The 13,962-nt window shown below is 53.6% G+C and overlaps 2 protein-coding genes, 1 non-coding gene and 1 pseudogene across 3 annotated transcripts, besides 6 other annotated features; all 4 read right to left on the bottom strand.

Annotated features, from left to right (window-relative positions):
* Positions 1 to 12,101: part of a sequence feature (areas not merged during assembly with more than two copies in the genome that could not be assigned to a particular haplotype) that runs on past the window's edge.
* Tc00.1047053508061.40 lies at positions 491 to 559 on the bottom strand. Its single transcript, XR_008255500.1, has one exon. It is a non-coding gene; the product is annotated as a C/D small nucleolar RNA (snoRNA), TB8C3C3 (small nucleolar RNA).
* On the bottom strand, positions 1,895 to 4,240 carry Tc00.1047053508061.30 (annotated as a pseudogene).
* Positions 7,445 to 7,475: a sequence feature (AT_rich).
* Positions 7,504 to 7,568: a sequence feature (T-rich).
* Positions 8,336 to 8,386: a sequence feature (AT_rich).
* On the bottom strand, positions 8,529 to 11,039 carry Tc00.1047053508061.20 (trans-sialidase, putative; the record flags this gene model as incomplete). The annotated part of the gene is made up of 1 exon (XM_809725.1): positions 8,529 to 11,039. The coding sequence occupies one exon, from the start codon at positions 11,037 to 11,039 to the stop codon at positions 8,529 to 8,531; it is 2,511 nt and encodes an 836-aa protein (XP_814818.1).
* Positions 11,793 to 11,825: a microsatellite.
* Positions 12,102 to 13,962: a sequence feature (heterozygous, non-Esmeraldo-like haplotype).
* Tc00.1047053508061.10 (uncharacterized protein) lies at positions 12,484 to 13,962 on the bottom strand (the record flags this gene model as incomplete). Its single annotated transcript, XM_809724.1, has 1 exon — positions 12,484 to 13,962. The coding sequence occupies one exon, from the start codon at positions 13,960 to 13,962 to the stop codon at positions 12,484 to 12,486; it is 1,479 nt and encodes a 492-aa protein (XP_814817.1).

Genomic DNA, 13,962 nt, shown 5'->3' with positions numbered 1-13,962 from the left:
AACAGGTCCGCCAGATCGTTATCCCACTGCTACTAATCCTAATACTGCAAGTAATTCCTAACACCCTGAAACGATAGTTGTGCTGGCCAAGCCAAAGTATCTCTAACTGCTTGATCGGAGGAAAGGAAGGCAGAGACAACAGCAAATAAAGAAATTGGCACGTAGAAGCATCCGGCCACAGACAGTCACCGCCAATGCACAGCCACCGACACAAAAAAGCACAGACGCAACAACGCCAGTGACACCCTCGCCCTCCCACCGCCCACGCAGCTCCACACAGCCACCATTCAGAGTGGCGCTATTTCAGCAAAAAGCCACATGACCATTGGCACCGCTCTTGCAACCAAATATTTCTACCACAGAGCAGTCCCGATGCCGTGAAAGACACAAAAGAGCCGAGACAGACCCGCATGGCGGCGTCGCAACCGCCAGCCATCAAGCGCGTCCAAGGATGAAATGGTGACGCGGAAAAGGGGTGGAGGATTCGCCGGTTGCCAGCAGTCAAAGCGTCGTTTTTCGCTCACGTGGGTCAGCATTGCACAACACACAGCGGCACCATACGCGCAGACGGCATTACACACAGAAGGAAGGGATGAAGAAGCACGGCGGCGGCACCCAGTCACGGGAAACCCTAACCCAAATCAATTGCAAAGTCCGATTGGCTCGCAGCCGTCCGGATGGTGGTCCCGCCGCTGCAGTGCGGTGCGTGTGTCTGCAGAAAACTGCAATGATGAAGAGAGGGGAAAGAGACGCAGTGCGGCCCTCGTCCATCTCAGTTGGTCGTGGCAACAACGACACCATCCCTCCAGATTGCCTGCGGCAAAGACTGTCGCATTCAGCAGAGGTTGGTGCCTTCCTCCCCAAACTGGGGCGCCACTCCACCAAAGCCGTCGCTCGTCGACTCCCCCAACACAATGAGGGAGCAACAGTGGACGATGCGGCACGTGCGACGAACACGCAGCCGCAATGACCAAAGAAAACAGGGGTGCACAGAGCACTTTATCCAAATCCTCGGCCGTCACACCTTTTAGAACGAAGGATGGAGGGAGACATGCCGACAGAAACGTCAGTTTCATTCCTGCCTCTGATTAGAACACAACACAAGACAACAGCCAGGCGCACAAAAATGCGGGAAAGCACACACACACACAAATCGTCGCGGCGCTGTCGGTGCGCGCACGAGGAGGATGCAGCGCCCCACAGAAGACACACCATCGCGCAGTGCACACACCGCAAAACAGCATCTACAAAACAAACGCAAACGCCGCAAGCAGTTACCCAAAATGGAAGATGAGAAGAGACACAGCGCCACTGCCTCCAGTTCAATCCCACGGCCAACGGGATACGGCCACAGCCCCGCAGCAAACACAACGCACACGAAGTGAGCAATCACCCAAAGAGCCACACGCAGAAGCGGATCCTCACCCATGACGCGGCGTCTCACCCCACGCGGTCACACGGAGCGCACTGATTCCTCAATAAAACTTATGCTTCGTCCATCCCTTAAAAATGCTTCTGTCAGTGATGGGCCTTCGAACACAATAGAAGAAAATGGACAATGCAATAACGCCGTGACACCGCCAGCCACAATGATTCCCAAATACCCTGCAATTCTCCAATCATGCCTCTTTTGCACACACACAATTAACACACTATAAGAAAATCACCCAATACTTTTCACCAGAAGCCAAACAACCCCTTTCCCTCCCTAATTTCTTCTGTCACTGTTATGTTCGATAGCGTTGGAAATTTTGGCATTTGTGTGCGGTGCTGCTGCATGGAGATGGTGCACCCGCACCGCATGCTCAGACACAAGCATCCAAAAATATATAAATCCCACAATATTTTTTACCACAAATCAAGCTGTCTCGTTCACTTCCAATTTCCTAATCTATTTTCCTATTGTTATTATTATTATTCCTCACTTCGGAGTGCTTCGTCTCTTAAAAGTCTCCGAATGATATTGCTGCTTTGTACTGGCGCACCTTTTCCGTTCCAAAACACCGCTATTCCGCGGCTTTCATCGTCGCTCACACTATTGGAATTATCGACATCACATCTCTTCCAGTCATCCATCGGCGTGCTGCCTAAGTGTTGTATACATAATATCCCACGACATGTCTCGCGATAATTCCTCCCAACCATTAAAATACGCCGCCAGGCACTCAGTGAACGGCCTCACAGTGCTGGCGGTGGTGTGGTGCCCACCCGCCGTAGCCATCGGCAGCCCAACCAGCGTCATTGGATTTGACTCCACAAAGAAAAAGCCGTCCACCAGCGGAAGGTTTGTGGCCCACGGTTTGCACAGCACCCCGTACTTTATTTTACGGATCGTTTTTTCATATTCACTCGGCAGCAAACCCTCATCTCCCTTGGGATGCAATTCAGGGGCCAACTTCAAGACGCAGGGCTTTGCTTGACGTCCTGTTGGCGGCTCAAACTCCGTGAGCTTCGTCGCCATTGCCCTGACAAAGGCACTCTCCGTGAACGATTTCAAAGCAAACCATCCAAAAAATATGGGCAAAATATTATCCTTCGACGCCAACATCAGCCTCAAAAAGCTATTTTATTCTGCTACACTTGGGAGGCGTTCCAATGTCCGTTCCTCGAGGCAAGCAAACAGCGGTGCGTTGAAAAGGGTCACACCGCCTGCGTATATTTCCCGAACAACTTTCACAAGCCTGTGGGACGGATCCTCAGAACACCATGGCGACTCACCTCCCCGTGAAAAGCACTCTTTCACAGTTACCTCGTTGATCGATTGCAATGCAAACTCCACCGCTCCACAGCGTCCATTAAACGCCTCCTCATCAAAGACATGACGTGGAATCGGTCCCAAAAGATACATGTGTTTTTTGGCCTCTTTCCAGCATTCCGCTTGTTTCTCTCTAGTCTCGTCACGCGTCATCCAGGCGCACACCGCCTTCACATCCACCTCGTCGGGGCAATTCATGATGATTCGCGCGGCTTGCAGTTGCTTCGCCCACTCATCATAGTTGGCTACGTTTGGGGAAGGCACCACAATCATGCCCCATCTATCATAAGGCGCAAAATGTCTCGGTGGCGGCGTTCCCTCCTTTGCCACATCGTAGATAATATACACATTCCTCCCATGCCCCCTCAAACGTCTCAACTCCGAGATGCACATGTCCTCATCGCCGCATCTTGTCACCGTCCTGCTGGTCTTGTCAGACACGTACGCATCTCGTCCACCAAAACAGTGGACTACCACTTGGAGTTTCTTGGCATCGCAGTGCAGCAGCTGGTAGAGGAGGTACGAGCCGGCAGCCATCGACTTCCCGATCCCGGGCGTCCCAATCAACACACGCCGCCCAGGCTTAAAGTCAGTCCCACCGTGAGGGCTGGACCACGCGGTTACATCGCCCTTGACGATCTGCCACGCTCGCTCCACCTCACAGTTCACAAAAACGTCCTTAGGAAGATCCTGTATCGTATGCCACGAGTACGGCCATCCCTTCTCCGAGGCAAGCACCATCAACACTGGAGGTGCTGAACCACATTGCTGCACAGCGTCATCCTTTTCGAGGGTGTTGCCAACTTCCCTGTACGACCATGACTGTTCTGGCTTCCCCTCATGCACCCCCATTCCAGTCCCCGTTTTAATTCGCTCATCGCCGTCCGGAAGTTCCACCGCATGGCTCCGCCTCGCATTGTGCACAGACTCGTACAATCCCTCCAGTTTCTCCGGTGCGCTCGTCGTCGTTGGGTTCCTCGCCTCCTCGGCAGCCGCATCCAAGAAACGTTTGGTGGAGTTATGAACAGCTGCTTTTACGTCCGCAGCAGCCAATGACCACCCCGGTAGATTGTTGACACCCTTATCGCATAGCCTGCGTATATCCTCGTCGAAGATCACTTCACCCTTTACAGCTCGCTTCATACCCAAATAATGACCTGATGCCTGTATCTCGTTCAATGCTCCTTTATCACGGATATACCTCGTGGGGTCCCTGAAAAACTCCTCCAGCATGACATCCCGATTGGTGTCCACAATGCCCCTGCCGTCCAGCTCCCTCGTAAGAAAGTCGTTCAGCTTCATTTCATTGACGCAAACTCTTCCTTTAAACAGCACGTCTTCGATATTACTGGAAATGGTAAATTTCATTTCTTGCGTTCGTCTTAGCCTTTCCTCTGCCTCCCGCCTCGCTTCTGTCGGTACCTGCGTGAGTACCCCGTTTGGTGTTCTTCTTGCAAGAGGAGTGATCGTATGCTTTTGTTTCATAGTCCCTACGTTGCCCGAGAGAGTGCACACCTTCGTGAAGAGGCTTAGTAATGGCCTCCAGCGCTTGGTGCGCAGTTAAGTTAAGAATTTCTTCAAGAGGCCGCTGGTCTTGTACGTAATCATCCGGCTCCTGAACAAACAACTCCATCGTCACATTGTAGTCTTTCACCAACAGCCGCCCTGCCGCCAACATAATTCCAAAGGAAATCACTCAGCCTCATGTTGGTGCTGCTCATGGTCCACTGCGGTCACACTTTACTCTCCACCGCATGTCGAGCTGCAGCGTCGGAACCATCACAAGAGCCGCTGCGAGGTGCCATCACAACACCCGTGCGGTGAAGCATCCCACTCGCACCGCCCAACTGCGGCATGCAGGTGCCGCTGGCTCCAAAGGACACTCGCGGCTGTTTCCTCCCGCAGTCCCAATGGCGTTGGGCGTGGCACTCGCATGGCAGGGCGGTCGGTGCGCCATGCAGCCGCACTGCAACGCCTGTCGTTGAAGCAGCCGAGGCCCACCGCCCCCGCAGCAACACGAGGCGTGCAACCGGCAAAAACACCGCCACATCATCGCCCTTTTTTATTTTGTTTTATTTACGTTTTCTGTCTGTTTGCCCCATAACCGACACCAAAAATAAGTGCACACATTCACAAAAGGGAAGAAACAAAGAGAAAAGGAGGCACGATCCCACCGTCCCGCCGCGGGTCAACACTCTCCTCCACCCACCACCATTGCCGCGCAGAGGACCGCAGTCACATCGCAGAGTCAGCACCACAATGTGCACCACACCATCGTGCAGTGAACAATGGGCGAGACGCAGCCACGCATCGCCCCGCTCCATTTTCCCACCACTCAAGTGTTGCGTGCCCGCACAAAATAGCAAACAGAATCAGAGTGCACGCAAACCCAATGATCCCCTCACTCGCTGAAGCACATTATTCGCATGGAGTGACAACATTTGGGGACACACCAGCAGTAGCTGGCTGCATGGAATTTACCTGCCAACCCCGCAAAGAGACACAACAACTCTGCGGAGTAAAGGTGGCAGCCCCTCGGTGATGCCCGCAGTTCACATGGCAGGAAGAATCCCACGCACGCATATTTCCGGACTCCTCGCTGTTTGAGTGCCCAACAGAACATGTGAAAAAATACGTGCGCGCAAGATGGAATTAAATGCGTAAAAAGTCGGCCTGCTTTCTCCGATGGCGTTGGCGAGCAGTCCCACACAATCCAATCAAAGTGACACGCCGGACAGAACGGCGTCCGTCAATCAATAAAAAAATGCGACACTGAAAAGGAGCAGAGAAGAGTTGGCGCATGCGATTGCCAGCGACAACTGTGAGCAACCCGCCAGCACCAACTGAGGTGCCGAGGAGCACGCTTGTGTGGAACTGGCCGTCAGGCAGAGAGGGCAAATAAAACAAAAGGGCAGTAAGCCCTCTCGTTCAATGTCTCCTGACCGCGATACCAGAATCAAAATACCATGGACGATAAGAGCGGCAACGCCTTCTCCAAAACATCGTGTCAAGAAGCCGCAGGACCTCAGGAGGGGAGGAAGGCAGCGGCGGCAGCCACAGCGGGAGGCAATAAAACGGCTGGCAGGCACCTTCACGTCGACGCGCACACCACATCCGAGTGGGCCGGGGGCACAGACCGAACCGCTCGGAAACACACGCATCAAATCCGCAAAACAAAGTCGCAGTGAATCGACAGGAACTCCCCGCCAAAAACAAATTTATAAAGTAGCGTTTTTCAGGGGGATCCGCCTTTCCGACGACAGCACGGACGCCTTGCAGGAATTTCTTGCAAATCTCCCTTCGCAGGTCCGCATGAAAACGCAGCGGAATAAAAAGTAAGCGCAACGACGCAAAAATAATAATCCTCCTGACCGACCAGGTGGCAGGCCGCCCTCGCGCAAGTGGACAAAACACAACTTCACTTCGGCCTTGTCGTGGTGGTCGTCTCGCAGCATTTTCTTCCTTCTCGTCGCAGTGCACATCCCCCTCCCACAAATCATTTGTTCGAGCCATGCTCCTGCGGCCAAACATCGCGCTGCTCGATCCCGCGGCACAGTCCTCGGCACAGAAGTGAGGGGAGGAGGAGGGACCGCGGAAGGTGCGAGCAAATCCGAATTCGGTGGCGGTCGCTGCAGTGAAGATTGACGTCCCACACGGTGTCCCTTTTCTGGGTCCGGCCCTCACCGTGCCATGCTCTCAGCGTGCGGTGCGCCGGCCGCTCAAAACATCCACACGTGCTTGCGTCTCACCGTCGCTCCCAGCCCCGTTCGTTGGCTGCATCAGGGATGTCGCCATCCAGAGACGGGCATAAGGACGTTGCATCCAACAAAACCTTCAGAGGCACCCGCTGGGCCAACGACGACCATCACTGCGGGATGTGTGGCCCCTCCGCCGCTCACCTCAAATCGCGCTTCTACGCCTCCTCGAGCAGCAGCAGCAGCAGCATAAATACACCGGTCCACTAGTGGCTGTCACCAGCCATTGCAGGAAGACCACTGTGCCTCGGTGCTATAAAACCCAAATTGCATTGACGGGCCACTTCGGAAAATCCTGTCGCATCCTCCCCCATTATGCGGAAACACATCCGTCGTGCATGTGGCCACCGCAGCCAAATGAATCCGGTCCAAACACCCTCCAAATCAAATTCCCCTTTCCTCAAGCCATTCCCTCATTCCATGCGCCCTGACCCTCATCCGCACGTGCCCACTCACACAAGCCGCAAAAGAATGATGGTGGCCGCCCAACGCTCCGGAAGCACATGCCCAGCACGCACGCGCATAACAAATGACATGCGCAATCGCACGGCACAACGGCGGAGAAGCGCACACCAAAGGGATGCGGCCCTCCACAGCAGTCGCAGCCCACCGCGCGCATCACACCCGCAGGAAGAGTGACTCGCGGTGCGCGCTCCCTCTCTCCTCCCCTCGCTTCATGCCCACGGAGGAAGCAGCAGCCACCCGCAACCGCCAGCACACGCCACAAAAGAAGCATCCAAATCCACTGCAATGTGCATCTTGTGCGTGCATGTGGTTGTGTGTGCCTGCAGACACACGAGGCAAAGAAGTAAAAGCAGGAGCAGAGCATGTGAAGGGACGCACAAACAAAAATGTACAGCAGAAGTGCATGGCAGAAATAACAGGACTGCCCAAACTCATGATATTGCACTGCAGACCAAAGCAGCGGCAATTCATAAAAAATTTATTAAATTTTAAAAAAAAATCATCTTCATTCCACACCTCACGCTCTGGAAAGAAAAAAGAAAACAAGAAAAGAAAAAAAAAGAAAAATAAAAAAGATAATTAAAAAAAAAAAATTGAAAAAAGTCGTCCTCTATTACGGCTACACACAAATAAGAAAAAAGAAAAGAAAACCCCATCACACAAAAATTCACTGGCTACTGTGTGCGCCCACCAAACTGTCTGTATATTTTGCCCGCACATTAAAAATTAGATATTTAAATGTCTTTCAACCGTCCGACCCTCCGTGTGTCCGCACATCGTTTATATTTCATGGGGTCATCTGCGTGTTGCTGCTCCCCTCAGCCCTCCCATCGGCGCGTGAGTGCGGCCCGCAGAGCACAGTCACTCGTGTATGTGTGGGGACTGAGAGAAGCACGCAGACATGACGGGAGTCGCGTCACTCCATCGGGAGAGTGAGCGCAGCAAAAAAAAACACAGTGAGAAAGTCAAAGAGAGCAAGCAAAAATTCCTTTTTAAAAGCGGCAGGGTGTGGCTGTGTGTGTGGCGCTGCGGGTGTCTGCCCGCCCTGGCCGCAAACAAAACAAAACAAGAGGGAAGAAATGTGTGCTCCGCCCCACAGGCCCTCGTCGCACGCCCACACGTCACGGCTCCCTCAGCGCGCCGTTCGTCGCGGTCCCTCCTCATGCGTGCAGCAGGCGAGGCGCACAGGACCGTCGTCATGAGCGTGTCGGTGGGTGTGCGAGTGGAGCAGTTGGGCGGAAACACACGGCACCCCTCGCAGGAAGAGTGCAGAAAAAACAATTAAAGAGGGAAGAGTAGAAAAGAAAAAAACGTCCATAGTGATTGCCCCCAAAAGCAGAAAAGAAAGGGATGGGGGATGAAAAATAAAAATTAAAAATTTAGACAAATTAAACCATTAAAAAAAAAAAAACGTTCATATTGGTTGCCCCAAGGCAACAAGCAAAGAAAGGGGGAGAGAAAAAAAAAAACAGAATTGCGGAGAGTAATTCATTACCGGATGTGCGTCGGTGTGAGGGAGAGCGCAAGTGTCCCACACTGAGGCCGCACAATCCTCAAGCAGTCGCAAAGCCCCACAGTCCAAGCAGAAGCAGCAGCGGCAGCAGTTCCCTCCCGTACGCGGAACCAGCATCACCATTTGCCCCACCATCACCCTTTTCTCGTGCCGTCCCTTCATTTCCAGCAGAAGTCAAGCGTCCCGCTGGCGCATGTTGGGTATTGGCGGTTCTCCCCACAGTTGTCCTCCCCGGTGCTGCTGGTAGTTCCCCTGGGCCAGGCACCGCAGGTGCAGCAGGTGCGACAGGTTTGGGAGCAATTTTCACTTGTGGTTCTGGAGCTCTCGTCGAAACGGGGATCCTGTCCTTGATTGCACGCATCTCAGTGGAATTCAGTGGGCGGTTGTACAGAAAGACGTTCGTCACCGTCACACGAGGCTTTTTGCCAATCTCCTTCTGACTGGCCTCCTTCTGACTGTCCTCCTCTTCACCATCATTATCACCATCAAAGTCGCACGCGCCAAAGCAAAACCCAAAAAGCTCAAGTGGCTTCTCACCTGTTAACGGCGCTTCTTCCTCCCCCAGCGAATGATCATCAATGTACACAGAGGCCTTATTGCCTTGCAGCATGAGGGCCACTTGGTGTTCTTTCTTCGGCACCCAAGGCCTGCTTTCCGTTGTTGGTTTTGTCTCGCCCTTGGGCATCGTCTCCCACTTGTTATCCGCGGTGTACGACAGTCTCATGATATACGGGGGCCCAGCGTCAAGCAACACCGCAGTCAGTAGAGGAGCGTCCGCAGTCGGAGCCTCTTCGATAGTCACCGACGCCACAAGCGTGAAGTTGTGGCTCAAAGATACATGGCGCACATTATCATCCCGAGTATTCACAAACCATAGTACCCCGGAGTTAGGCTCCGTCAACTGAAACCCATCTTTGACCTTCTTTGCGTTCGTCACCGTTGCATTCAGGCAAAGGTACTCGTCGTTCCATGTTTCGTTGTTGGCCGATGCGTTTGAAAAAACTGCCACCAGACCCGCCGTGGGTATAGACAAGCTGGAAAAGAAAACGTCCTTTTGCGCCCAAGTACTGAGGACGGACTCGATTTCCTTCAGTTCCTCCGTCAGGCGGGAAAGTGAAACGACACTGTGTTCACCGTTGCCCCTCCGTTGTAAAAGATGCAACTTGCCATCCGAGTACAGCAGGGTGCTGGCGACCTCCTTCTCCCCAGCATTGCCCATGCCAACCGGTCCAACAAAAAACGAGCGGTTGTTGTCCGTCACCCAAAGGTAGAGCGGATTGGCGTTTTCCGTTTCCCCCTCGATGGCGTACCCTCTCTGTGTGTACAGCATGACCTTCCTTTTCCCAATGGTCGCGGTGATGAGAGCATCCACATGCAAGCCTCCTTCCGGATAGTCTTCCGATTGTGAGTTGACCCACACGCCTGGAAGCGTCCCGACAGCCTCCGTCCACTTTGTCCCCACGTCACACGACTCGTACACCCTCTGGTCGTTCTCGCAATCAACAATCATGAGAAGTGATCCCTCCCACTCGGTGATGCGGGGTGCACCGCATTTCGCAGGGGAAATGCCCTTAGAGAGCGACCAGGTACTGCCGTTGTTCTTCGAGTAAATAATCATGGAGTAAACTTCAACTTCATTTTCTTTATTCACCGCCATCAGAGAAAACACAATGGTGCCATCCTCCATCAGAATACCTGAGCCACCAGAAGCAATATAATCCGTCAAGTTACCTTTGTGAGAAGCAGAAGAGATCAGTTTCGGAAGTGGTTTGGGGTCGCCCCATTCGATCCATCCACTTGGCTCGCCGCCCGAAGGCTTCGTGACCTCACCAACAACCAGTTTTAGTTCCAAGCTGCCCTCTTTCCAACTCCCATTTACATAGGACAAGGCAGTGCTTCCCACAAGAAGAAACACCTTATTGCCCTTCATGGCTGTTGTGGGGTGGCGCACAACATCCAAGCTACCCTCTCCCTCCGCTTTACCAAGCACGGTGTGTGCCCGCCATGTTTCTTTATTGACCTCATCAACAACAGTGGGCCATTCCCACGCAGAGTCGATGTACCCCGCAACAACATCAGAAGACGGCTTAGTTGATTCGGTATGGGGTTTTTTGGCATTCATGTGACCTTCGGCAAAAGCAGCAATTACTCCACCAGCACTGACGAGAGAGGGTGAAACAAATGAATCCCTCCGACCTGAGTCAGTCCCCGTCTTCGGCTGCACCTGCGTCGTCTGCGGCGCAAATAGATCGACCCGTTGCAGCTCCTCAAAACCCCCTGAAGTGCTCCCCTCTGCAGTAATGTCACCCGTCACTGCCGACCCAGAATTTGAAGCATCAGCATTACTCTCCACAACAGCGGTCGCAGCTCCACCGCAGCACATCATCACGAAAAGGAGGAGGAGCAGCACCGCGGAAGTAAACACACGCCGCGACATGTTGGGCCTATGCGGCTCACTCTCTCTTCCTTCCCTCCTCCTTCCGCCAAATCCGGTCACGCGGCGACGGTTGTGTGTGCGGGGTGCCTTCACCGCAGCAACACGTGAGAGCATATATGTGTGTGGGCGGTGTGTGTGCTGCTGGTCCTTTCAGAGCCTTCGAATTTCGCAGTAGCGTTTAGCGCTTGCTTTCCTTCTTTCCTAACGTGTCTGTGTTCAAGAGGTAGAGAAGGCAGCAGCGGCAGAAAGACAACAAAAACGGCAATACATCAGACAATTCAGTGGGAGCAGAGCACCCACGCAGAGAGCGGGGCACGAGAAAATCCGGAAGGAACAGCACGGAGGACCATCGCCCACACCAGCCCTAACACAAACACACACCATCGCAGTGCTGCCTGACCGCGCGTGAGGAGATTTGGTCCTCCACACAACACACGCGCGCGCCGCCCGCACTCACCCACAATGGGCGACAAAAAGAGACACACCGCCACCGCCTCCAGTTCAATCCCACAGCCAACTGGATACGGCCACAGCCCGCAGCAAACAAATATCGCACACGGAGCAAGCAAACACCCAAAGAGCCGCACGCGGAAGCGATTCCCCACCCATCCACGACGCGGTGACAAAATTTACTGCTGTCCCGCCCTCAGTGGGATGCGGCGCCTCACTCCAAACGGACACACGCGGTACCCTACACCCAGAGGGAAAAAGAAGCACACCGTACTATCCGTGTGTCCTTCCTCCTCCTAGTTCGGACACAGCAGCAGCGACACGCAAAGGCCAGCAGGGAATAAGAAGGGGCCATCCAGGTGCATCGTCACGTCATAAATATCGTCTGCGTGGGGCCACGTGTGCATGTAGGTGCGCAAAGAAAAAGAAAAGAAAAGAAAACGAGAAGAATCAGGCAACCGAAGAGAAACACCAACACAGCACGGGCGTAAGACAAAGAAAAAATAAGAACAGGCCCAACTCGGGAGTGCACCGCAGCCACAAAACTCAAAAATCGCGGAACATTTATTTCTCAACCATCAGAACCCGTCCTTTTACAAAATTTTCACGAAATAACCAAAAAAAAAAAAGAAGGGAAAACAAATCTTATCGCAAAGGATCACAGAGAGGCATCCCACGCTTCTGTGTCAAGTTTGCCAGCAGAAACATGTCTCTATTTGTTTCAGCCGATTAAGCCCACTGTGTCCACGCACCGTTTATATTACACCGTGACACTCCATTCGTTCCTCTACTGATCAATTCCATATTATTTCCATCGGCATCCGTCGGCGTGGTACAAAATACCTCAAAAATCAAAAAAATCAGACGGAAACAGCCAGCAGACCCCTTTACTCCTAAAAAAAACAAAACGTACAAAATAAAGCACCGCTGTGCTGGTCTCCAGCAGAGAAGGCATTTAATTACACCAAAAATCGTCTTCATAATTTAAAGAATGGACAAACGTTAAAAAAAAAAAAAAGCAGGTGCAATACCGCCAAAAAACTTATATTAAGAGAGTGCGTAGAGAGACAAATGTAAAAAATAAAAAAACAGCATCACAATCAATAAACTACCGCAAAAGTACAAATTCCCAGAAGTAGAATGACATCGACACACCTTTATGCCTACAGCTGCCACCCTCACTTCGTTCATGGGACGAACCCTCGCTCATGGAGCTGCCACCCTCACTTCGTTCATGGGACGAACCCTCGCTCATGGAGCTGCCACCCTCACTTCGCTCATGGGACGAACCCTCGCTCATGGAGCTGCCACCCTCACTTCGTTCATGGGACGAACCCTCGCTCATGGAGCTGCCACCCTCACTTCGTTCATGGGACGAACCCTCGCTCATGGAGCTTCCACCCTCACTTCGTTCATGGGACGAACCCTCGCTCATGGAGCTGCCACCCTCACTTCGTTCATGGGACGAACCCTCGCTCATGGAGCTGCCACCCTCACTTCGTTCATGGGACGAACCCTCGCTCATGGAGCTGCCACCCTCACTTCGTTCATGGGACGAACCCTCGCTCATGGAGCTGCCACCCTCACTTCGTTCATGGGACGAACCCCCGCTCATGGAGCTGCCACCCTCACTTCGTTCATGGGACGAACCCCCGCTCATGGAGCTGCCACCCTCACTTCGTTCATGGGACGAACCCTCGCTCATGGAGCTGCCACCCTCACTTCGTTCATGGGACGAACCCTCGCTCATGGAGCTGCCACCCTCACTTCGTTCATGGGACGAACCCCCGCTCATGGAGCTGCCACCCTCACTTCGTTCATGGGACGAACCCTCGCTCATGGAGCTGCCACCCCCACTTCGTTCATGGGACGAACCCCCGCTCATGGAGCTGCCACCCTCACTTCGTTCATGGGACGAACCCCCGCTCATGGAGCTGCCACCCTCACTTCGTTCATGGGACGAACCCTCGCTCATGGAGCTGCCACCCTCACTTCGTTCATGGGACGAACCCCCGCTCATGGAGCTGCCACCCTCACTTCGTTCATGGGACGAACCCTCGCTCATGGAGCTGCCACCCCCACTTCGTTCATGGGACGAACCCCCGCTCATGGAGCTGCCACCCTCACTTCGTTCATGGGACGAACCCCCGCTCATGGAGCTGCCACCCTCACTTCGTTCATGGGACGAACCCTCGCTCATGGAGCTGCCACCCTCACTTCGTTCATGGGACGAACCCCCGCTCATGGAGCTGCCACCCTCACTTCGTTCATGGGACGAACCCTCGCTCATGGAGCTGCCACCCTCACTTCGTTCATGGGACGAACCCCCGCTCATGGAGCTGCCACCCTCACTTCGTTCATGGGACGAACCCCCGCTCATGGAGCTGCCACCCTCACTTCGTTCATGGGACGAACCCTCGCTCATGGAGCTGCCACCCTCACTTCGTTCATGGGACGAACCCTCGCTCATGGAGCTGCCACCCTCACTTCGTTCATGGGACGAACCCTCGCTCATGGAGCTGCCAACTCCACTTTCATTCCCAGACCCAGTTGATGTTCCTCTCGTGGCTTCACAGTGCCGCAGCAT

This window comes from Trypanosoma cruzi, genomic scaffold (genome assembly GCF_000209065.1).
Source record: "Trypanosoma cruzi strain CL Brener 1047053516627 genomic scaffold, whole genome shotgun sequence".
In the NCBI taxonomy this organism is placed as follows: domain Eukaryota; phylum Euglenozoa; class Kinetoplastea; order Trypanosomatida; family Trypanosomatidae; genus Trypanosoma; species Trypanosoma cruzi.
This window is presented reverse-complemented; position numbering and strand designations above follow the sequence as displayed.